This window comes from Antrostomus carolinensis, unplaced genomic scaffold (genome assembly GCF_000700745.2).
Source record: "Antrostomus carolinensis isolate BGI_N321 unplaced genomic scaffold, ASM70074v2 scaffold6898, whole genome shotgun sequence".
Classification (NCBI taxonomy): domain Eukaryota; kingdom Metazoa; phylum Chordata; class Aves; order Caprimulgiformes; family Caprimulgidae; genus Antrostomus; species Antrostomus carolinensis.
In genome coordinates this window covers 306-26,756 of record NW_010334919.1, presented here as the reverse complement: position 1 = coordinate 26,756, position 26,451 = coordinate 306, and the positions used below count along the sequence as shown (strand labels likewise).

The following is a 26,451-nucleotide window of genomic DNA, read 5'->3' as shown; positions in this document are numbered from 1 at the left end:
TCCGCTTTGTTCTTTTAACAACCATACCTTTAAATACGATCTCTAATGTTCTCAAAAAAGTATGAGAACTTTTATTAAATGAAAAAGTGTATACAGCCTCTGCCTAAACAACAACCCTCCCTCATCCTATATTTCAAATATTATCCTAGGCTCCCAACTGTTGATATTAGACTTTTACTAAGATGAAGCATTAAAAGATTAATAACAAGAATTACTTATAAATCAGTAAAAAAGCTCTCCCCTGTGTATTTTTTCACATCATCAGAAGAGTACTTGCCATATCTTGGAGTGCACTGCTGTTTCTTGGACTTGATACACTGGGCCAGCATGATATTTTCAGTCTGTAAAAAAATATTCTAAATTTATTGTCAGGTTAAATGACTGACATTTCCTATGCATTTAAAGTAGCTACTATTTATACATAATATTTTCTTGGTATTTTCATGTCTAACAAAACAAAATGTTCTACAATAACTATCAAGCGTAACGCCAATTGAAAACTGAAGGCCAAGCTCAGCAGTCTACACTGAAATGCCGAGTTAGTGAAGATAAGCATCTTTGTTTAAGGACAAAGGAGATGTGACAGGAGCTGGTAATGTTTTCTTTTTCTATACATTTAATCATTGTATATTTCTAATTTGCTGTTATTTCCACAAAGCCTCCATCTTCCTGGAGGGCTCTTGGACATGAAAGAGGAAGTTTGGTTTAGTAAGTATTTGCTCCTGGGCTTCTACTTAGAAGTTTACTTTTCCTCAAACAAAGATATTGCTGTTTTCAGCATGTGTGCAATGACAGTGGTGGCCTGGAAGAGGATCTCCCTTGGGAGCAGAACAGGGGAGACAACACAGCTCCTGCTCTTTCCTGATTGTTTTGAGTTTGGTTGATTCTGTGAGCTGTTACACACAGTATCTCACTGTTTCACCTGACACAGACCTAAACACACCTTTACTAAAAACTCGCACCAGCTGTAGAGGAAGGGGTCTGTTAACCCAGCTGTTCAAACAGATTTCAGCTGGCTGCTTGTCCACAGACCTCTCATCAGAGCCCTTTATTTCAAGCTCCTTCCTTGCACCTGGAGGCTCAGAAGAAACAAAAATGGCAACAAGCTGCTATGCTCTCCAGCGTCCCTGGGCAACCCCCACCATGGACACCACCTCAGGCATTGTCCTCTCTGGCCCTTCCTGAGAGGAGAGGCTGTAATGGTGGCCTGCCCATCACTCCTCCAACTCTGGGATGCTGGTACTGGCCCCAGGCTGGCAGGGGACAGCTGTTATTTCCCTGTGGAGGGGTGGTAATGGGGCGGGATGGGGATTTCAAAAGGTGTTTCTGCTGAGATGACTGATGCCAATGGCATGAGTCACCCATGACTGCCTCATCACTGGTTCCTGGGGGAGCAGAGAGAGCCTGTCCCTTGGCATTTTTGAGATTCCTGCATAGGAAAAAAAACACAGCTGTGAGAGAACGTGGGAGGTTATGTAGCCCATCACCCTGCTTTAGTGTTGGCTTCAGTGTATTCTGCTTTTCAAATCAAATATAGACTTCATTAGCTGCAAGGTACTCTGCCTCTGTTTAAGCTGTGGGTTGAGGTGAAGCTTGAGGTTGTTGAGTTACCAGGTCTCCTTGCTGATCCTATGAAAGTAGGTGTTTGGCTGGCTGGTGAGCCCTTTTTTTACAAATCAAGCAGGCAATTGAGATGAGGGGGTACTTTGGACCCTTCATCTCAGTTACAGGTGGTCAGTACAACTATATCTCTAATTCCCATTTTGTAGTGCTACATTGGGCTTCTGTGTGTTGTTTTTTTTAATTTTCCGAAAATTCTTCCCTAAGGGCCCAGACAATGAAGTATGAGCTTTTGTTTAGCACAGTGAAGTTTGCTCTAGGTCAAAACTTCTGTGTAGGTCTCAGAAGTTATTGTAAAAGGGGCCTGATCAGATATAGAGCAACCTAAAGCAAAATCTGAAAAGGAAAGGGCACAGGAGACCTAATGTGGAGTGCAGCCTATTTCCCAATGGCAAGGTCAGGAGTTTAGCCTGATACATAAGCTAAAGCAAACCACATCATACTGCACAGCTTTCAAGCCACAGGTTGTACCATCTGTCTGTTCTGAAAGCAGCTGTGCTTTCAGTTTCTGAGGCTGATGTATAAAGGAGAAAAAGGGAGGATACTGTTCTAGGACATCAAAATAGCAATATGAATGGTTGTATACAACTAAGTTTATAATAAAATTAATATTAGAACTATGCAAGCCATTTTTTCTTTTTAATGGTTGTGTATGCCCCTACTATTGTACCTCAGATTAATGGGCAGGGGGGGAAGGGGGGGATATGTGTGTGTACTTTATTACTGCAAACAACAATTTATCCTAAAATAAGAGGACTTAACCCATATCTTACAGACATCTTTGCTATTCTTTCTTCTCCCTACTCATCCATCCATTACTCCTTCTCATTATGTGCTTATGTGCAAAATTTATATGGTTAACATCCCAATTACCAGTTGGGAATGAAAGAACAAAATAATAAAATTAATGCCTTTTCCATATATATATATATATATAAACACCTGTTTTCTACTGTGAGAAGTGGTCCTTGCTCTTTTCAAGGGTGTATGAGACAGGAGGTAGTCAGATAGCTGTATTAAAAGCAAGAGATCATAGATTTTTGACAAACTATTTTAATCAGCTTATAGTGGTTTATAATTGCTCTCACTGCATAAGTGAGTGGGGTGGTTTTTGTGTTGTGTGCTTTTTGAGTTGCATTGCTTTTAATGACAAAATAGTGCTATGAAAACGTGGGGTTAAGCAAATTGGAAGTGCTAACAACTTCAGCCAATACTCCCCTCTTACCTTTTAAGCACCACAGAACAAGTGAGGGATGCTAAAACCAGAATGAATACCATGCTGAAGCAAAGGCCAGTCACAAGTCCTTCAAGTTCTCCTTTATCTGATGGGAAATTGAGAGACTGAATCAGAGTTATGGTATCCAGTATAGAAAGGCTATATTGCCTCCACAAGAGAAATATTTCAAACAGAAGTCAACTCAAACTTTACACATTTTCTGTGATTCCTGTAAGTGAAATCTAGTTAAAACAGGACCTGGGATTTCTGGAGGGTCTGAGGCTTTCAAGTTTGTATTTTTAAGATATCTATATATATATGTGCTCAATTCTTAAATCCACCATCCAAAGATAAACACTTTATAATAAAAGAAATATTCCTACTCCCTATGCTATTACATGAGCTCTAGCTTGTTTAATGGTGCAGGACTCTGATGCAGGTCTGAATTCATAAGAAACTGTTTGAGTGAAAATAGCTTTTAATCTGTTTCAAGTTTTACTAGTAGGATTGTTTTTTTTTTTTTTTTTCTTTTTTGGTGAGTTCCCACCTGGTCCTGATCACAATCATATGGTCTGTATATTTGGTAGGTGCCATGCTTCACCTGTTAAGAACATTAAGACAATTTTACCTGCAGTCAGCCCTTCCTCAGCCCTTGCTGTGAACCTACATCTCCTATTGCCTGTGTTAATAGTTGCTTGAGATACTTCCTACCATCACCTTACTCCTGTGAAGGAGATAAAATGCTTGAAAGGTTAATGAAGGTTGATAAGTGCTCAGGCAGTGAGAGCAGTGCTGCTAACACAGGAACCAGAGTGGTCTGTGATGTGAAGAGTGGGTCAGGGTTGAGGTGTTCTTTACAGTTAGATAAATCAAAAGGTTCAAAATAGCACCAAGACTGTGGTCAGTACCTGATTGTGTTGCTGATACTGACAAACCATATTTGCAAAAAGGCTGCTTGCTTTTTCTTTAGCTATGCACATGCTAACAAAAATTTATTTTTTAAAAATCAAACAGCTGCTTAATTTTGCTTAAAAAGGTATTTGAAAAGCTGCAAATTGCTTTGTTGCTGAAAAAGTCTTTTATGATAAAAAAACTTCAGGTTATTCTAATGGATTAGATAACCCGTGAAATGCTGGGGAGGAGGAAAATAATAAATGTAATGTTTAAATTCAGTGTAATTACTTGAATTTTTAAAATTTTGCATTCAATTAAATCTGCATTTTTGTTATTTTCCTGAAAAATTGAATCCTATCCAAATATATGGTCAGTAGGATGCATGGAATTTCTGCATGGAAAGTCCTGCAGAAAAGCTCCAGTGGAGATACTTTAATTGCTTATGTTGACAGGAGAAAGAATTTTTTAGGGGGGAGAGGTGAGGGGGGGCCAGAAACCCTGTTGAGTTCAAGGAAGATTTAAGATTTATTTCCATTTTCTTTCTGCTTCACACTTTTGACTATTGAGTTGCTTGTGTTTATATACCTCCTTCACTTTGTACAAAAAAATCTGTAGCCGGGGGCAGCCATTTTCATACTTCTGTCTCTGAATTTCACAGGTTACTTTTCCTGTGGCTGATACCATGGCCGGTTCTTTTTTTTTTTTTGTTTTGTTTTTTTGTTTTAAATTTAGACTTCAATTAAGTGAAGCTGTGGTCAAAGCAAAAAAAGACCCTGCTGCAGTGTTAGTTTTAGTTTAACTGATAAGGTATTAAAAATGTTTGAGAGACCATGTTTAGCCAACCCTATATGATTACAATACATGAAACTTTATAAATGTAAGTGTCTTGCTCTTAGCCTATCCAGGCACCTTTGAAAAAAGCAAACTTTTGCTAGTGAACTAAAGGACCTGTTATGTAAAATATACTTAAATTATTAGAAAGCAAAATATATTTTTATTAGCTACCACCCACAATAGGAGCAATTGAAAGATACTTACTTTTTCTTTATAAAAAGAGTTAATGGCTCAAGGTTTTAACCAGTTTTACATGATTGCTCAGGATTTTGCTAAGAGCAAAGACTACTGAAGTTAACTAGTCACAGACAGAATATTTAAACTGCTGATATCTATGACAGGAATCGGCATATATATATGCATATAGCTAACATAAAAAGAAATGTTTCAGAGATGAGAAACCCTAGCTAAGTCTTCCCTGGACATTAGGTAATGAAATACAGGCACAGTTGTTATGTGATGCATCGTTTACCTGTAACAAAGGATCAAATTTTTGCATTTGCTATCAGTAAGTAGGGACTGAATAATAAATCTTGTGCATGAACACTTTGTTAGTCCTTGAAAAACAGGAAAGGGAAGAGAATAATTCCCTATATACTGCACAAAGGAAGGACTGATGCTGGGTAATGCAGATGCATACAGCTTCCACAGTACCGTATTTTGGAGTTTTGAAAGGTTGTGAAAGAGTCGCAGGTCCTTCGCCAGCATTAGTGAAACCGGAAATCTGCACACGGTAGGTGTTTTTTTCTTTCAGTCCATCAAGGTGGTAACTTGTGGTAGAAGAATTGAGAGTAACAGCTGAAATGCAAGAGGGGTTGGGACAGGAGATGATTAGTTGAACTCCGATGGCTGAGTCTGTATCAGTGTAGCTGATTGGAGAAAAGGCAGCATTTCTGTGCCTTAATCCACACCTGGAGAAAACCACGCTGTCCAGATGTTCTTTGAATGGGTACAAGATTTCTCCAAAATACGTATGTACATTTTAAATCCAGAGGTAAAAAGCATGAGCTTTTAACACACCAAGGATGTTTAGATGGTGAGTGCAAAAGGCTGTGCATGACAGGAAAATACACCCAACATGCTGAACAGTGATTTCATGTTGTCTGTAGCAGCTGACATAAGGACTAGACCCCATTATGTCCTTTACCCTCACTGCAGTAGGCAGTAGTTAGTCACCTCGATTAATACCAGTGCTATTACTCATCATTCAGTGCAGAAAAAGGGCTGTACATTCTGCTTCACCTGCTTTGTAGGGCTTTCAGCTCTACCTTTATTTTCTGATGGTGCAGTGACTTTTCCCCTGGCCAGAATAATGCAGACAACAGTGCTGTACTATGCCTTTAACAGGGCAGAAATTACTTTTCAAGTTTGCCACTGTGAATTTAAGATCTTCATAGAAGTGGAAATGCTACTGTAGCTTATAGGCTTCCTTCCCCCAAAATCTTCAATAAAATTTTTCTTCCCATCTCTAAAACAAGGCAAATGGGTGTTGTGTCACTGTTGTATTGGCTGATTAGGGCAGAGGGGAGAAAAAATAAAATATTAAGTTCAGTCCTCAACATTCCCCTTCTGTCTCCTCTCATGCTTTCTGATCAGTATTTGGGGTGGAATAGAGCCCCCTGAAGATGGTGTCAGACCTCCTCCTAATACTGTGTACTTGAAGCTTTTGTTACTTTTTATAGTCCTGTAAAGGCATAGGCCAACATGAATTATAGAACCCTTGCTATTTTCCTTTATCTGGTCTTAGGTGCTATTTGTCTTCCATAGCATGTCTTTAATTTTATTTGAAAGCCAGTATGTGCAGATTTAATGTATTATTATTTATGGAAAGAAGACTTTCCATTACGAATCAGAAGAAAAATATTTATCAAAAGAAGTATGGGGATTTTTTTTTTTTGAGAACTCAAGTGGTTTGAGATCACAACTATTCATGTGTTTCAATGTGTAGAATTTTCATCCTTTGTAGTTAAACACAAAAGCTATAAATTTAAGAAAATGTTTCCAAAAATGAAATTAATAATAGTGTATTTGAAAACAGGTAAGAAATACAAGCTGTATTCCCTGCTAATCGAGTTAAAAAAAAAATGAACATAATTTCTTAACTCCTATAGAAAGCCTTGGAGTTAAGCTTGGATGAGTTGCGGTGAAACATAGATGTATTGTGACTTACTACTTCTTGTCTTAATACCTAAGAAATACTGAAAGCATACAACTTCCTTTCAGTGTTACTAAAGAATTCTGCAGTAGTCTTAGAACCATAAGTTTTAAGGAAATACTTTCTTACCAGTATTTAATTTGAGGTAATATCCAGAAAATTCTAGGACTGTCTAAAGCATTAAAACTCTAACCAGAACCTGACCTTTCAGAATGCTCAATTCCCACAGATATGTAAGTTACTCAGTGATGTGTTCCAACAGCACTTAATAGTTTGCATTAAGTTTTTCTGTAATGGCTCTGAGCTGCTGCTTTGTTCTGAGCAATAGTGACTTACCCAGAAACTTTTTCCTTGATGAATCTATGCAGCTGATCCTGTATCCCTGGAGAAAGCCCAAACAGTCTTCAGTAGGTATTTTGGTCCACTTCACAAGCGCAGAATGCTTTGTAATACTCAGAATTGTCACATTAGCAGGACCTGTCCTAGGAGCTTAAAAATCAGATAACGATTTCAGTTCTGCATGAATACTTGTGCAACAGACATACGAGACTGAAACCTAGCTGTTTCCTAGAGAGCTCCTTGCATGATTCTAGTTGTCATAAATATCAGAAAAGGTGGAAGAGAAAGAATAATTCCCATAGAGTGAAAAACTTCATCTTAAGCAATACCAAAGTAGGTAGAAATTGTGACTGTCTCATTAAAAACACTTTTATTCCAATAGCCACAGCCATACTTATTTCAACTTGCAATATAAGACACTACAGAATTCTGATTGGAAAATCTGACTTTGGCCACAGTTAATTTGAGCTACACAGAGTAGCTACTCTGAGACCCTCTTTCCGTTATTTTGTTTGCCAGCCAAGTGAAACCACCACATTTGGTAATGTCATCTTTAGTAATAATGTTTCTGTGGAACTATCATTGAGGAACAACATTCAGGTTGTTCACTGCCAGTGGATAACTGCTAGCACCAAAGGCAATGCTAACTAGAGAATGCTGTTAAGTCACCTGGAAAAGAACTTTGTGTAGGGTTTAGTTTATTGCTGTAGATAGGAAATGAGAAGAAATATAAGAGGTGAAGTTATATAGAGGGGAGGAATACCTCCTTCAACTGAGTAAAAGTGGGTCACTCCAAAAGTCTTTTCATGTCTTGCGAAACTTTCACACTGACACACATCAGAAGCATGCATCATTATTTTGTACAACTTATATGGCTGAAAATTGTCTGGAAAAAAAATAAAGGTACATCAGAGTTTACTGAAAAGTTATAAATGATAAGGAAGGGGAGGAGAGACAACAACTTTGTAACTTTTCTGTATAGTTCTTACTTTCTGAGACACAAAGCATAGTATAAGCTTTCAGTGCTTTACACTGAGTACAAAATATGTCCATCCTTCTTCATTGTCTCTAACCATTTAATAAAAACTATTTCAAAAGCATAACAAGACATAACACAGGTTTGCTTTTAAAAGGTGTCAGTTCTGCTTATAGTCTTTCTCTGGAAGGCTTGAGCTGCTGAAGGATATCTTGGTTCAAGAACAGATATTTCCCCGTCAGCTAGCATGTTTCAAAACAAGCAAAACAACTAGATGTAATGTGGCAGTGCAGGAGTTGCAGAAAGACCAAGGAAAACAGTGCATTCATTTATAGAACTCTGAAGCTAAACGTCCTCTACTGTATATAAAATCCAGTCTTGAATGGCCTTTGTAAGAGCCACCTATATTATTTTAATCAGTATTTTTTATTACTATCCCATGAAGTGATCCCTGCCTGCAGCCCGTTGTGCCTCACTTGGTAAGTAGAATACTTAAGCAGTTGAGAACTTAGCCTTTGACAATGACAGCCATTGTGACAAAAAAAAAAAAAAGTGAGACTGTAACAGAGCAGTTTATATTAAAAGTTACGTTTACCTAAGGACAAGAGAAACTTTATTTTTTTAAAGCCAGTCGCGTACAGTTCTGCCTGGGATGTGGGCAAGGAGAGATATCACACCAGCAACAGCAGCTTAGCTGCATTTCTTGCCCAACTGTGACCAGAATAAACCTACTGAAAACTCTTTTTAAAAAACTCTGCTTTTTACCTGCGTTGGTGATGCTAAAAATTAGATGATGTCTTAGCGCTGCACAAAGGTAAGAGTTGCACTTATATGGATCTTCAGTTTGCTTTTAAAAACAGAATGAACATCCTACCTTCCCCAACCAAAAAATAACCAATAAATGAAATGGTGCTTCCATAAGTAGATGCAGTGGTTGCTTTTACCTAGCGTGAAATTTCCAGTAGCCGTGGTTACTATTTTCATGTGCATATTCTCTTTACCAGTGCCCCAGTCAACCACAAAACATTTTGTATTGTATTCTGGAGTCCAGGTGACAACTGCATTAGTTCCCTGGTGTTTGACATGGATTTGGCCAGGCAAGTCTGTGAACAGATACACCATTAGAGATCAACAAATAGGAAAGCAGTTTTCTCCTTTCTTGCTTGCTTTCTCTTTTGCTGTTGCTCAAAGATTATTCATTAAGGAGTTATTATTGCAGGTGACCAGTATAATAAGGTTTATGCTAGTTCGTCAATAAAGGAAACTTAGCATCTAGCATTTTGCAACAGTCTCTGGGAGCTCCAGTGTTAATTGCTGTTCATGACCTTTAATTTCCCAAAATCTGAAAAGGGGAAATGGCAGTTCCAAGCCTCAGGACGAGGAAGCCTGATGATGCTAAATAACCTCCTGTGAGCTGCTATTAACTGCTATACGTAGAGCAACTGTGAGATAGTGCTTACCTGGGGGAGAAGGAGAAGCGGCTGATTATGGATTATAGCTATATACTTTCGTATTTCTTATACTTTGCATTTTCTGCAAGGTTCTTAAACATTTTGACATTTTAAGAGGAAGATTATCAAACTAGGAAAGACCTTCTAACTGAAACTAATGGGCAGAAGAGCAATCTGTCATTTTGGGGTAAGAAGTGGATCTTGTGGCACATCAACAAAATTCTCCATTATGTCTCCTGTTTGAAAACCAGTATAATAAAGTCAAATTAAAGAAAATGGTTGCATTAGCTGAGGAAAAATTGTTCATACTGAGAAGGAATTTATCTTGGGAACATACTTCAGGCATGTATCTTCCCAGTAATTCATTACAATCTTTAAAAAATCTTACTTTGGAAGAGAGAGGTTTTTCTTATATTGCAATAACTATACCTCAAGATTATAACAAATGAAACTAGTTCATATTATTAGAAAAACATTGTTAAATAGTTTTATTGTTTAAATGAAAAAAATGTGTACTTAGACAGCACAAACTATTACAACTTCATTGGAATATGAAATATTGTCCTGGTTTTTAGCTGAGGCAGAGCTAAGTTATTTTTTAATAGCTAGGAGAGTGCTGTATTTTGGTTTCAGCATGGGATTTGTTATGAGAGGAACATTGATAACATACCAATGTTTTCATTTTTGTTGCTGGAAGTGAAGGACTTTGTGTTTTGTTAGTCTACAAGCCCATGATCTAGCAGGGGTGAGCTAGCCAAGTGCTAGCCAAGTGAAACCACCGTGCATGTATGTCCTATCTATTCCTCCTCCCATGTGCCAGTAGGGGCAATACTGAAATAAAGGACAGTAGCAGGGCTCTTAATAGTTACTTAGCTTGAAAACCTAGATTTGCACGTAATTCTGTGAACTTGGTTTAAACCGGTGGCATCTACTTAACTTTGAGTATACTCATAAGCCCTTTCGATAGGTAGATCTAGCACACAGTTATTTCTTTAGAAAGAAATAATAAATTTCTTTAACAAGAAGTACTAAATGGAATGTTAAATTTCTTAGTCTGTTAGTTAACTTTTATCAAAATCTTTTCTTAAGAAATAACATTGGCTCTCACTATACAAAAATTTCAGTCTAATAAATATTCAAGACAATGCTTAACTGTATCCCAAAGACTGTCAAAACATAGTCTAGAGATTGTGCATAAACCTTCTCCACCACTTGAAGGAATGAATGATAAGGTAAGCACCTGTTGCAGGGAAGTCTGGGATGATGTAGATAGCTTGTGGAGATTCTCCTGCTTTGTTATAGGCGGAAATATTAACTCTATAATAAGCCATGGAGATGTTTAGATGAACTTTTCTGTCCTTTAGAAAGATGCGATTTAATGAATCCCTGCAACTGTTGGGTATTCTTTCCACATTAACATAATATCCAAGGATGTTCTCACTTTGTGTTACCTAGTAAGAGGAAAAACATTATTATTCTATAAATGTTATTACATCCTGTGCAGAAAATCAAGAGAAATTAAATTGTATAAAAAAATATCACCTATAATGATAGGGATAAAATCATACAGTTTTAATTTTGCTATTAGGAATAAATGGAGCAAAGCATTCCCTTAAAATTAAGAGCATGCTTAAATTGAGAGGATTTAAGCACAGGATTAACTGTTTTGCTAAATTGAGATCTTAGTTGTGTGCATCCAGTCAGTAATAACAGCAATGAAGCAGCTGTAATGTTCTCTACATTTCACTGGAACATACTCCTCGTAATTAGGAACTTGGAGATTAATGAGAGGTGCTTAATTGCAATTTATGCCTCTGAGAATCTTGATCTACTAGGCTCTGTTAGGCATCTGGTCTCTTTGAGGATAAATACTAGTAATTATACTACAACTTTGGCACATGTTATATATCCATTGATAAAATTTTTTAGGTGGTGATAGTTCACCTGTTCTATTACTGTACTAATCTTCATGAGAGACTGGAAAATGAGTGCACAGAAATGGACATTACTGCAATCTAGACAGAAACTAAACTTGATACACGAAGGCCTGTGCATTCTGCAAGGATTACATCTGATATCAATCTTGTCTGTTATTTCTTGGTACAAAATTAATAGTGTGGAGATATCACAAAGCCTGGAGATCAGTTTATCTTAATTAAATAATTGGATACTTTTGGAGAAACACAGACAGGATGACATTCAGTAATTTAAAAGGCAGAGACACGTGTTGAGAGGAATTTCTGGTAAAGCTGGAAGCTCTTAAAGTGGAAATAGAAGTTTTTCCCAGGATAAGGGAGGAAGAATTGCTGCCATTATTTGAAGTTCTGGTAAAGCTGCTGGGGGAATAGTGTTATGGTTCTCTCAGCAGTCTTTGAAACTGGAAAAGGTTTCTACATAGGAGAAAAAATTCCTAGGATATGTGAAATATGATGTCTATTTGCACACGAAGAAAGTAGTAGAATCTAACTTCCTTAGCTTAGCAAAATGAGACTGGCAAAGACTAGCGCTGCTCTATCTTGTGCAGTGCTGCAGTAGGCCCTGTATTATTTGCTGCCATGAAAGCAACACATGTTCCTGGTTGGGTGTTTAGACCTGAAACCAGCTATCACCTTGTGCCTGTTGATCCAAACTGTGTAGAGATTACTCACTGAATGTTATCAAAACCAGAAGAGCTATGGCTAGCCTTTAAGCTGCTTCCTTTTTTTCAGATTGGCTTAAACAAGTATGGCAGCAGAGCCAAAGATTTTTTTTTTTTTTTTTGCTCTACATTTAACGTATTAATTACTGAGTGCACTCCTTCCCTCTGCCCCTTACATGTTTGTTGAAGCCATCTGGACTTGAATCTTGTTTGATATAATAGACTAGTGCAAAGGTTATCCAGAATGAAGGTTATACCCCTAATGCTATATTTCATATTACTTCTTTAACTAAAGCATTTAGATGGAAAATCATTTTGTCTTTTAGCTTAACATTTAAAATTGCATGTACAGTCTATTATTTTATCACAGAATGAATAATTTACTGTGCGTCTTTGCCTTCTTCTGCAGGAGATAAGGGGAAAAGGTGATCTCTCATCCTTATCAGGAGATGAGGTGTCATTTCCTCTGCTGTCTTTTCTTTGCCTTAACAAAAACAAATGGGGTAACTACAAAACTTTCCACATCTTCTGACATTTTAAAACTCTGCCAGTCTCTGTCCTTTATGCCAGGGATGTCCCCAATGGCAAACTTCCTGGGGTTTGTAGACCCTCTTTCTCTCAGAATCTAGATAGAATTAATTAGTTTCTATGCAAACACCTCCAGTAACACCTTGCTCGTTGGAATTGCCCGTAGGGCCCTTGACTATACATTCAAAACTGTTGGTTGTTCATTTCTCACCAAGAGAACCTCAGCTGGTAAAACTGACCGATCTGCTGTAGTCTATCAGCTGATAATGGGTCCTGCTGCAGCAGAGGGGGTGTCTCTGATGTGTAGGTTTGAACTTTAAATGTCATTATGGGAAGCATGCAGCTAGATGCTGTTCTTTTCAGCCAGAGGCTCTTTTTCCATCCTGATTATAATGTAATTGCACTTTTGAATTGGTAAATTGGTAGATTTACCAAGCTTTTCTAAAAGGTTTTAGTCTCTCAAGAACATGAATGCTCCTTAGGGACACGTGAAGAGCTAGGTGTGTCACTTACATGTGCTAAAGTCTTAGGAGGATCTTTCAAGGAAAACTTAATTCTAAGAGTTTGAGGCACACCCATTTTTTATGCAAGCTGCAAATAATCTGTGTTCTGGTCAATGATTTTGAGCTCAGGGATTCCTGGTTTAATAAGTTTTCAAGTTTATAAATTGGTGTAGTATTTCCTTGCTAGTTTCTGGCACCTAAAACACCACCATACAAATGCAGTGAATCCTCAAGCAAGTATACAATATTCAATGCCTTTTGCTTATACAGTGTAGCCTCAATACAATGAGAAAGTCTATTTTTTCCTATAAAATAATAAATTAATAGCACAGACAAAACAGAAGGTACACCGACTGAAAGTGAACATTACCTCCCACTTCAGAAGAACACTTCTTCTGCCTGGAGAGATTTCGGTAGTTGCATTATATGATATTCTTGGTTTGTTCATGAGTTCTGGTAAACATGGAAAAAGGTGGAAACATGCACTCATATGAATCAGTTTGATCTTTGTATTTTCAACACTATCTGACAATGCTATTTCATATGACACAAGATTTGAAAAGGCTGTTACATTTCTGTTTATTCCCATATTCTGTTTATTCTGTTTATCCCCACAACTATAGTGAAAAGGCTGTTACATTTCTGTTTATTCCCAGTAGGACACAACTATATTTCACTTACTGTGAGGGACCAAAATCTCTTTACTCCAAATGCAAACACAGTGGAGACCATCCTTGGCTATGCATCTGAGCTGAACAGTGTATGAAGACATGGCATTTAAATTCAAAATGGTGACATTGACGGCTTTACTTTCTACAGGCACCTAAAAACAAATTACATTTCATTTCTGTGTCAGCAATCAAACATAATCTTATATTAACTACTTTCTCAGCCAAGAACCAGTTTCTGACTGCAGCTCAAAGTAAGGGTTCCTATCATCAAAGAGGAATTACTACACATTTTAGCCAATGTATTCTCATTCTTTCAAGGAGCCCTCTCTTTTTCATGAACTCTTTCTGCTCAGTCAGGCCATGTAAGCAACAGTTTAGGTCTAAATATCACTTTTAAAATCAATTAGACATTATATAGACTGAAAAATGATCACTTAACTCTGAGCCTTGTTGGCATTCTGAAGAACACAATGTCAAGGTCAAATTAAATATATATATATAAAAATATCCCCTTATTCTCAAATGTTACAGTATGTCTAAATAGATCAATGTGGCTGATGAGGTAAGGAACGTGGCTGGACTGAACATGTGGTGACCTGTGCTTTAGCACCACAGAAGTAATGTGCATCTGCAGCTGATGATGGCACTGGAGCTCCTGTGACTGTACAGAGAATGGACATGAAACAAACACGCCATCTGTGTCTAAGGAAATCCCTGAGCTGAAAACTGTAGGACAAAATATGATAGCAAACTGTTGCTATGTGCTTGAATGGTTTTACAGTCTTTCCCAGACATCCACTGGTGGCTGTTACCAGAGCACAGTATCCTGCATTAAATGGACCTTTGGTCTGATCAGTTCTAGGTGTCATGATGTTTTTTGGTAGAATTCTTATTGCCGATTGAAATATTTGTTTTAGCATCTGTCTGCTCTGAAGTTTTGTTTTCTTAATTACATATATTTCCTAAAAAAACCCTCACTCAAAACCCGAAACAAAACCAACAAAACCCTACCCAACTAAATACCCCACTGTTCAGTGACCAGCTCTTCTCTTGGGTTTTCTGCAGTGCTTTCTTTTTTTACTAAAGTTAGTCACCTTTGTATACTTTTATTAATCAAAGTAGCTCAATCGCAAAAAAAACCCAAACCAAAAACCCACAATACACAATATTACAGAAAGACTCCAAGTCTACAGAACAAGAGGGCACTGCAATGGATTTAATACCCAAGTGTGAAATTACATTGCATATACATTAATCCTACTCTTGATAAACACTATTTCTCAGCTAGTTTTATACATCCTCTGTGTTTGTATGCCCACACTCCCCCTTTCCCTCCGGTCCCATCTGTAAATGTAGCTTATGTTCATATGATTGTGAAGAGTTCACAGCATCATATGGGACATGGGAGACAGTGAATACTCATGACCCGTAGTCTTTCAGTATGTGGTCATTCTCATCACCCAGTGTGGCTGTCTACCAGTCCTTCACACTACTAGCTTGAATACCCTGTCTTCAGAATCTGTAGGACATGCATTTTTACTGTTCTTAACTCTTAACTCTCTGTTCTTTCACACACTGTGTACCAAACTGTCTGCACATAGTTATCTATCTATTGCATTACTGAGTGGATCATGCTTGGGTATCTGGCTGTCCTGGGATGGTCTAGGACTTGTATGTCAATGAACAAGGTTACCCTTCCAAGACTTGCACTTCCTTTGTACTAAGACTAAACTTTTCTTACATGGGCCCCTCATGGTACTCCTTCTGAAGTGGCTAAACAAGGTGGCAGCTAGCTACAAGAGAAATGGAAAAAATATCATAGGTCTTCTGATATAAAGGGAAGAACGTGGGAGGTTCTAGTGGTACAAAAGAAGCAAACAGACTCCTAGGAGAGCAGAGGTGCCCAAGAAGTGGGAACAGTTGCCTTTTAGACAATTTTCTTCTTGGCGTCTGTTCTACCTAATAACACATATTTTTCATCCAACTACAGATAACAGAGCTTGAAAACTAGGCAATTTCAGGGACTCAGTGATAAAAATAATGTGTATGTGCATGCCTGCTGGTGAAGCCTTTGTATATGCTGGATGGCAAGGGGCAGGATAAGCAGCCTGCTGCACGTAGGTGTTAGAGAAATTATAACTGTTTTGCCACCTCTTTCTTAGTTCCTTTAGTTTTAGGTACTATCCTCTTGCTACACCATATTCTCACAGTTGCACATGATAAAATGCATCTGGAACTAATCCTGTATCACAGAGGAATTATTTCCCTTCTTGTCAAAGACGTAAATCTGGAAAACTGTTGCAAAACAAGTGTGTAATATATGAATTGTTGCCTTAAAAATCACAGCAATCTGATCTCTAATCAGTTTGAAAACTTAACAATACCAGCAAAAAGAGTGATATTTCCCATTGCTTAAAGTGTAATCAGGATTTGTATTTGTACAACATTTCTGATATCCTCTTCAGCTTTTGCATTGCTGATGGTGGTAGTGTTTCATTGATGGGTTAATGAACCAGCTGACATGCTGTTCTGTTTTTTCTGCATAAAAGTATTAATCTTTCTTTCCCAAACAGATCTGTTAGAACAAAACTAAGAGACCTTTGTGAGATTTGCCCACAAATTGTCTGCACGCTGTGCCTCCTTGCTATCCATGTTATGTGTGCTCTGCAGTAGTATCCTGCTGATGTCCTGCTGTACGTGCTATGTACTGTTGAGCTGATAGTAAGGCACCTCGTGTTCTCAAGTGATTGCCATCTGGAACTACTTACCAATGTCCACTGAGTGGTCTCTGTGAGTGCCTCTCTGTATCTCAGCTCATATGGTGTAGGAGTTGCTGGCAGGTCCCACTTTATTATCAGTTGGTTTGTGATCTGATGAGCATTTATGTTAGATGGTGTCAAGCACTTCCCTAAAATGGGAAGCATGCAGCTGTTACAAATGCAAGAGAAGTGGGAAAGCTTCAGTAATCATGTCTCTCAGGTGCAGTTTAAAATGAATAAAAGAGTCGGCACAGAATACTGAACACTAAAAGACTTTTAAAAGACTGAAAAAAAAAATTACTACATCTTTATGTTATCAACAAAATAGGGCTTTTCCTCTTGCTTTTCTTTTGTGAATGCTTCTACTGATTCCGGGAAGACCCTAAGCCTATGCTGTTCTGACTGAATCTGAAAGGCAAAATCAAAATGGGAAGAGTATCTATACTCATTAATTGTATAAAAAATTTACAGAACATCTTCCAATGTCAGCAACCGTATTTAGCTGTATAATTGTAAGTGCAAATATGTTTTTGTCTTTCCCTCTAGTAAACACAAGATGGCCAAAAGCCTCCAGAGGAGATCATAGTGATAATTTGGGTTGTGCTTGTAGTGCCCCCGACCAGTGAGAAGCACGTTTTTTTCTTGGACCATGATTACTCCGAGAAGGTGAAGTTTTGGGAAGCTCTTGAAGTTCTCAGTGATTAGATACTCTAGGGAATCTTTAAATAAACATCTAAAGGACACAGTTGATAGGATTTCTTTTTTCATGTCTCCCCTGAAGCACTGTGTAATGGGTAAATTGCCTTCAAAAAGAGTTGAATTTTGAAAAAGTTTCTCAAAATGCTAATGCTTTATAACAAGGATTCCTTAAGTTCATGGTACTGAGTCAACCTGCTCTTTAAAAAGCAATAAAGAAGTTCAGAAAACCATCAGAGAGCACAGGGTGCTGGTTAAGTACTGTACACAAGTATCACTATACATTTTCCTGGATATCACTATTTTATAGTCTAGTAAAAGATTTAAAGTAAAAATTTTCTCCCATAAAAGCTGATAGACTTCTGCTATTGGCTTCAGTAAAGATTTCATCCAAGGAAGCCAAACTGCAGCTTAGTTCTCTGAATCAGTAAAAGTAACAAGTGTATTTTGGGAGTGACAATTTTGGAAATCTTTAAGAAAATGCTACCACTGCTTCAGCTGGTCATTGCAGTAACACAACTTGTGAAGATGCTGTACCTGCTTTGCTCGGCATAACTGAGATGTTCTTTCCATTCACACAGCTGTCATGGGCGTAATTCACTACTACCCAAACAGATGCAGATCGCTTCATGTAGAGATGCTTTCGTTCTATCGTGATAGAAGATGATGATGTGTTTTGTTGAAAAAGTTTTGGTATTCTGTCCCTTCAGAGAAAAGGAAAAAGAATGAAAACCAAATATTTTTACTGGATAATAGTTGATCTTTCCTTCCATTGTCCCAGAAAGCATCATTACAGCAACTGATAGTTTTACAGGTACCTATATACGAAATTCAGCATCTTAAAATCTTGAAGGTGAGGCCCGAGCAGCTTGAAACAGCAAATGTAATTCTACTACCCTAGTAACCCTAGCAAATTTAAATGCGCAAATCCTAGCTCTGTGATGAACTTCTACATTCGCTAAACTTGGAAGGAACAGCATGATAAAACAAAGGCCATAAAATCTGATAGCCTTCTTTTGTACTTACAGTGGGATATAAAGAGCATTAGAAGGTATGAAATTAGGTTTAAAATTACTTCATAAAGTCTACCTGCCACCTACAGTAGGGGCACCTAAATTCCTTTTAAACAGTAAAATTTCCCTGAAAAAATTGCCTGAATCTAAATTACCACAAAGGTATGAAAAACTTCTTACGAGTTATATGCCTGTCTTCTGACTTTTGTTCCTGCAAAGTGTCAGTTTGAGAGAGATGTTTAAATGCCAGCTCAGTCCTCAGCCCTCTAGACTTCCTGGTGTACCTAAAGTACACAGCACAGAAACTCCAAGAAGTTTAAGGCCTTACATAGGAGGCTGTCTTGTTCTGCCTAGGTTTTTTTCCCCTGTCTCTCTCTCATTTACTCTCTGCCATATGCGGGAGAGATTTTTTTCAAAGTTAAAGCTGTGTCAGTTTATGTTCTTAAAGAAATGAGCCAGCACACTAATTGCCTTCCTACAGAGTTCAAGTATTAAGTGTGCTGATCATGACACAATAGTTAATAACTGAACAAGAACACTTGAAGGTTCTCCTATCTTCTGCTTCAGACTAGTTGTGAATCAGCCACTACTATTCCAGAGCATGATTTTGAATGCTTAGATGGAACTTCCCTGTGGGAGTGTTTTTCTTGAATCCTTTTCTTCCTGACAGCTAAATCATAAGGAGCAAGGAAAAAGAACAAATTCAATGTCAAACTGATGTTACTTGCAGAAAGGGCTAATGCTAGGAGAGCAAAAAGCCCTTTCACATGTTTTTGTTTTCCTTTTAACCCAATAAAAATTGAGAAAATAAGTTTTTCTTCTAGACCATGGGGCTGAAGCCTAGGAAATTGAGGTTCAAGTCCTTAGTCTGGATTGGGAAAATCAGCACCTCTATGACATAATTGCCTTCCTCCTCCCTGACTCATCTCCTCTTTCACTCTTTTTTTGCCATGTCTATTCATAACATCAACCCTGCAGCCCAGGAACAGCACAGTCTGATTATGGCTGAGGACTCTTTAAGAGTAACTGGCTTACAAATACTTCAGCTGATAGCATCTCTACAAAGAAGCAGAACTGTTTCACAGGTACTTCTCCCTTTCCAAGAAACTGGGAGACCCAAGAGGCAAGACAGCAAATCTGTTTGGTACCAAAAGGGGTTTGGTACTTACTGCAAGTGGGTACCTGCTGCTGCTTCCAATGGGAAAATAGTGAAGGTAATGGGGGGAGTAACCTTTGCTCCTCTGCAATGTACAGATCACCCTGGGGATTTTCGCAGTGTAGTGACATTCCCTTGGCTTTAGGAGATGCTCCTAACCACAGCTCTTTTTTTAATGTGGACTGGTGGGTTATGTGGCAAATTAATCATAGAATGGTTTGAGTTGGAAGGGACAATTAAAGACCACCAAGTCCAACCCCGCTGCAGTGAGCAGGGACATCTTCAACTAGGTCAGGTTGCTCAGAGCCCCAAAGTCCAACCTGACCTTGAATATTTCCAGGGATAGGGCATCTACTGCCTCTCTGGCCAACCTGTTCCAGTGTCTCACCACCCTCATTGTAAAAACTTTCTTCCTTATACCTGGTCTGAATCTCCCCTCTTTTAGTTTAAAACCATTACCCCTTGTCCTATTGCAAATTCTGAGTATCAGTACCCAGTGTACCCCATGATACAGTCTCATGGCAAAGATCACGTCTTCTAATCTCACTTCTCTTTTTCTAAACATACCCTTAATCTCTTACTCTTAATTCAAAGATGTAGATACAAAATGACAAAAATCCATTTTGTAATGCAGGTACTGAGACAGAAATCTGCCTTTTTTTTTTCTTTTTTTTTTTTTTTTTAACAAACCAATAGGCAGATATTGATTTAATCTGCCTATCTACATTTTACTCAGCTTCTTTGTTTTAGCTTTCTCAAAAAGGGCACAACTGAAAATCCCCATATCTTAATGTAATCAGTTTAAGATTAACTCTACAAGTTCATTCCATCTCTTAAACCAATACTCGATAATTCAGAATTGCAAAAAAATACTTAAAGATCTATTTTTCTTGTGTGCCACATCTGACATCTCCTTGCATGCATGGTATAACATATAGTGTATAGTAAAAACCAGTTTAGTGTCTATTATTTTTTTTACTTTGAATGCATTAGTGTTTAATATTCAATGCAAGTTGATAGATGCAAATAAAAGTAGTTGATTAAGGTGATCTCTGGCAATAGTGTATAAAACAGTGTGTTGGAGGCATGGAAAGATATATGACTCTCTTTATTGAGTTTGCATGACAAGGTTTTGGTAGTGGTGGGGGCGCTGCATGAGTAGCTTCTGTGAGAAGCTACCAGAAGCTTCCCCCACATCTGACAGAACCAATATCGGCCAGATTCAAGACGGACCCACCGATGGCCAAGGCTGAGCCCATCAGCAATGGCAGAAGTGCCTCTGTGATAACATATTTAAGAAGGGGAAGAAGACTGTGCAGTTGCAGCCAGAGAGAGAAGTGAGAATTTGTGAGAGAAACAACTCTGCAGACACCAGGGTCAGGGAAGAAAGAGAGGGAGGAGGTGCTTCAGGCACCAGAGCAGAGATTCCTCCGCAGCCCATGGTGAAGATCACAGTAAAACAGGCTGTCTCCTTGCAGCCCGTGGAGGTCCATGATGGAGCAGATATCCACCTGCAGCCTGTGAAAGACCCCACACTGGAGCATATGGATGCCCAAAGAGACTGTGACCCCATGGGAAGCCTGCATTGGAGCACACTCCTGGCAGGACCTGTGACCCCATAGAAAGAGGAGCCCACAGTGGACCAGGTTTTCTACCAGGACTTGTGACCTCGTGGGGGACCCACGCTGGAGCAGTCTGTTCATGAAAGGCTGCACCCTGCGGAAGGGACTCATGCTGGAACAGTTTGTGAAGAACTGCAACCTGTGGGAAAGACCCATGTTGGAGAAGTTTGTGGAGGACTATCTCCTGTGGGAGGGACCCTGTGCTGGAAGAGTGTGAGGAGTTTTCCCCCTGAAGAGAAAGGAGCAGCAGAGACTACGTGTAATGAACTGACTGCAACCCCCATTCCCTGTCCCCCTGTGGCTCTGCAGGGTAGGAGGCAGAGCAATCAGGAGTGAAGTTGAGCTCAAGAAGAAATATTTATCATTATCCTACTCTGATTTAATTGGTAATAAATTAAATTATTTTTTTCCCAAGTCAAGTATGTTTTGCCCATGAGGGTAACTGGTGAGTGATCTCCCTGTCTTTATCTCAACCCACAAGCCTTTCATTATATTTTCTCTCCCCTGTCCAGCTGAGGAGGGGAGTGATAGAGTGGCTTGGTGGGCACCTGACATCCAGCCAGGGTCAACCTGCTGCACTCTTGCCAAATCAATACATATTGATGAGATGTGAAGAAAGATTTTGACCAGTATTGTGTAACAACCTACAATGTGATGAAATATGTTGGACTAAAACTGGCAGGTATCAGGAATCATGCTGCACAGCAATGACAGCTTTTTATTTTCTGAAATTACTTTTAGACTTACCATTTTAAGAATATAGTATAATTAATCATATGTGAAGTGCTGGGCACAGGCAGCCAGGTACAGGTTAGGTCCTCACTTAATTCTTTGTAGCATACCAATTCATTGTCCCAATCTGCAAGATGAAAACAAATGGACTGGAAAAGACCCATCACAGGCAACTGTTTACCATTAACTGGTGTAAGGTGACTATGAGAAGCAAAACAAAAGACAAAACAAGCCTTTTGTGCAGTAAAATAAGAACTAGTTGTATGAGTCCTTATGCCATGTTTACTCGTAAGGCAAGTTGTTCACTAGTGTTTAGAACAAGGGACAAAGACATTTAGAAAGATTAAACCTCACCAGACGTAATGTTCCCAAGTAAAAACTAGTTTTCCCACATGAAAGTAGAAAAGGATAATTCTTCTTGTGTTTTATTATGTGATTACTAGCTGTTATGTACCCAACAACATAGTGCTGAAATGCTTACTATGGTGTTTCCTACAGCTTTGGTATTGTTGTACCTTTGAACTGTGTTTCTCTCCTATAATAGTGACATCTTGCTTGCTGCTTGCCCCTGCACTTATTTAAAGCTTAATTATTTTTTTTTTCAATTCTGAATGAATTATCCCTTGAATTTCTGCAAAATCTATTGCATTCTTTGGCACAGAAATTGCAGAAGTAACTTGAATATATTCAAGGAAGGAAGCATTACTAGCTTTTGGTCCTCTGCTTCAAGGAAACCTATTGCAAGGTAATCTTAAACCAGATGACAGAATGACTGTGAACGTCTGCCCTAAGAGGCCTTGGATTTTTATCTCCCAGCTCTGCTCTGGTCTCACACCATTCCTATCTGACTGAGTGCCTGTCCTAGCACTGTGTTTCTGGAAGTGCTCAATCGTTTGCTGAAATCTGTAAAAACCATTTGCTTCTGGTGGGTTTCTCTGGATCTGGGGAGCAAGCTCCTTCCCTGAGGGAGTCGCTGTGGTTTGGGAATCCTAGAGAGCCAGGAGCATCTGCCTTGCACAGGAGGGAGGCACTCTTCACCCACAGGATTATAAATTAGAGTTGGCAACAGCTCTGCCTGGAGCAGCTTATTGACTCTTAAACACATTTTTGACATTTAAACACATTATAGACATTTTTGAAAGTATTAGCCAGCACTGACTGAATGCACCCTTGTGAAACATCTTAGAAATTGATGCCATGCAACTGAGTTGGGGAAAGAAGGGAGAGGGGGACTGCATTTTAGTGAGCAACACCAGGGGCCAATGTGACATTTCCATAATTTCCAACTGGCAAGAATTACTGTGGAGTTCCTTGCAAAGCATTATGCATTGCAGTGTAGGGCTAATTACCAGAAGTAGAACTGATTGACTAGACTCCAAAATTACTCCAAAACCATCAGTCTTCTCTGTCTGGAGTTCAGAATAATGCACTAATGCTGAAGCAAAAAAATATGCAGTTTATACCACTAGCTTCATAACGATCACATTATAAAGCAAGAGGAGCATAAGTTTATCTGCAAAATGACTCATGCTTAATTTTTGGAAAGAAAAATATGGGGGTTTTTTGCAACTGAATATTTTTCAGATGAAAGGAAATTAACCTGATGACATTCTTAAAGGAACTTAGTCTCTAGCATTTAATCTTATTTCTGTATTTTAAAAATCTCTTATCAGAAACAGTAGTGATAAAATATGACTGTTCTCCTTTTGCTTTGTGTCTCACTGTCTGAACTACTAGTTCAGAAGAATCAGCTATGATGTCTCAAAGTACCACCCACACTTTTAAAAAAGACCCAGATTTTTTTTTTTTTTTTTCTTCAGAAAAGTAGATAAAGTTCTCAACAGGTACAGGATACTTAAGGTGATAAAAATTATTTTTTCCTGATTAGTAGAGTCACATGTTAGATTTATACCTGTTAGATTTAATGACTTGCCAACAGGCTTATGCATCTTGAATATGAAATGTTTTGCTATTTGACAAGTAAATCCGCATTATCTCTGGAGTTGGTGTTACAGCATGGTTGTGGTATCTCAAAACCTAGGTTATGAGACAAAAGATCAGTCCTCCTCTTTTCCTTATTCAGAGCCATTTCTTCCTACAACCTGAGTTACAGATTATCCTCGTTATTCTATTCATCATTCAGATGGCAGCTGTATATTTAAGTTAAAAACTGATTTGGACCAAAAAGTGCGTCAGATGAGTGTAGCTCAGTCTTTAATACCCTCACCTTATGACAATTCCTTTCTCCTACTAAAAGAAATGTGCTTTTCTAACAAAGTTATGCTGCATCAGTTTAGGTGTGTGCAGCTTCCTTTCAGGAAGGAGGAAATCACGCCTTCCATGTTTCTACAGCAATGTGAATAATTATTAAATTCTTTGCTTTCCTAGTCTGACCACCAAACCAAATTTGGCCACCTCACCCAGGGACGCGTTGAGCTAGCAACTGGGCAAAGCAGCAACTGCTTTCACATTCTCCTCCTCTTTTACTTTGAATTAAGCTTTTCATTTACTTGATGTTTCCTTTTGTTGTTGTTTTAAAAAAACAGCTGAAAACAAAACCTTTTTCTAACTGCTGTACCACTTCACGTCAATATATTTGTAACATACTGCTCCTGAAACTATTTGAAATAATAGCTTTGGAGAGAGTGACAGGAAAGAAACATCTTCACTCTTTTACTAAATTTCTATTAACTTACTCCCTAAGTAATTTATATTAACTGAAATCCAAGTGGTGACCATGGTGTTGCAGACCTGTCTCTGCTTATAGAAGAACAAGGGGTTGTATTGTTCCTCATGTTCCCAGGCTTTCTCTAAAATATTATAGTATTACAACAGATTAAGAAAAAATAGTAGATTCTGTATGTGGAAATAATGTATTAGTTTAATTAACATCGTAATGCACATCTCTGCTGCCAATACACTGAAGTTCTGTTAATTTCTCAGGGTGAACACAATGGATGTTACACACTGGTTTGTTTTGTTTTTTTTTTTCACTTGTCCTATTTGTGGGTATTAATGTCCAAATGCACATCCAATTTTATCCTAGTGCTTTTTTTTTTTACTATACTGCTTCCCCTTAAAGAACATGCATGGTATTGGTTCCTCCCAGCCCTGCAATAGTACTAGTCCTGTGCCATGACTGTGCTCCAAGAGCTATGCAAAGAAAGAAAAAAAAAAGTATCTGTTCTAAAGACACCACAATCCAGTTTCTTCTTTTTTTTAAAAAAAAAAAAAGCTAAGTTTTTTTTCACTCTTGAACTTTTTGTCTTTCTTCTTGTATATCTGGTGTTCTCAGTAATACTTCAGTAGAATTTAATCTGATTGTCTAATAGCAAGGACTCAAAAATTATCCATGGCTAATTTCAAAAAATATAGTCCCCCTGATGATGTCTTATCCAGTGCCACCATGTACTTGAAAACCTGTCTTCTCTGCTGTGGCTCTTAGCAAGCAGGATATTTCTTCCTACAATAAATTCAGTATGAAGTACACCAGATGACAAGCAGCTGCTGTGATAGTGCTACTGAAATGCACTCGTCCTTTTTGCCATTAAGAGTAATTTATTAGTTAAATGTAAAGCATAAATAATTGTCAGACATAAACATTACAGATTTTGTTGTCTTTTGAAATCACAGTAACTTGTCCAGAGACTACACACTAGACAGGATTTATTCCCAGCTGGCTGGTTACCTCTACATTGCCATGGATGCTCTCCTATCACACAGGCACATCACTCTGTGCTGTCTGGACTGCTTTTTCTCTTCAGAAATCTGCAGACATTTCTTCTCAGGTAGAATCTCTCTTGCCTGGCACCTGCAGGCAGTGCGGGTTGGTCCCGCAGCTCTGCGGGGTGTGGGGCCAGGAAGCCTGCGGTGGTGTTTGGCACCAAGAGCATTTCGGCTGGCAGGTTTCCTTCCACAATTACGTTTGTCCTTGCAACTAAGTAAGTATTATGTGAGAATTAAGTACCCACCTGGGAGCTGCTGGCAAAATGGAAAAGCCCAGTTTATGCAGTTGCAGGAATCTGGGGAATAAAAAGGAATTGTTTAACAAGGCAACTGTAAAAAAAATCAGAAAAAATCTCACTGACTGTTGTTTCTCCTACCCACAGAATTTAATGCAGTCTTGATTTTGGCCATACAGCCTTGCCTTTGAATAATCTTAAGAATTTTTATTATTTCTAAACAGTAGGAAGTTATGCCACAATTGAAAACTTACCTGTTGCAAATAAAAAGATAGCTGCGAGCAGAGAGTTCTTCATCTTCACTGTAAAGAAGCATAATGATTACCATCAACATTACACTATCTTCAGTCTATTTTTCACACTTCTTCAAAATTCCTATTCATTTCACTACCTATACTGTTACTGGCTGAACACAAGTAACAGGTTTATTAATGACAACGTGAAGGACACTTGAGCTCTAAGTTATACTTAGGAAATTCTAACAACCCTTCTGAAAACCAGAAAGTTTCCCCCTTTACGTTTGTAGGAAGTCACAGTGAGATTCTTAATGGTGTATGAGATATCAGCAGTGCAAACCAAATTAAGCTTCTCTAAGTACTTTTGACTCCTTTGAAAATCAGAGAATCACAGAATGGTAGGGGTTGGAAGGGACCTCTGGAGATCATCTAGTCCAACCCCCCCGCCCA

The 26,451-nt window shown here is 38.4% G+C and overlaps 1 protein-coding gene across 1 annotated transcript; it reads right to left on the bottom strand.

The window, feature by feature from the left end:
- Window positions 1-253: 253 nt before the first annotated feature.
- On the bottom strand, window positions 254-26,062 carry LOC114818859 (interleukin-6 receptor subunit beta-like). Its single transcript, XM_029086577.1, has 14 exons — window positions 26,020-26,062; window positions 25,775-25,825; window positions 21,819-21,930; window positions 17,818-17,984; window positions 16,594-16,733; window positions 13,836-13,977; window positions 13,525-13,607; window positions 10,726-10,936; window positions 8,979-9,137; window positions 7,822-7,944; window positions 7,056-7,208; window positions 5,219-5,362; window positions 2,846-2,942; window positions 254-341 (listed from the first exon to the last, which is right to left on the bottom strand). The coding sequence occupies exons 1-14, from the start codon at window positions 26,060-26,062 to the stop codon at window positions 254-256; spliced, it is 1,713 nt and encodes a 570-aa protein (XP_028942410.1).
- Between the last annotated feature and the right edge of the window lie 389 nt (window positions 26,063-26,451).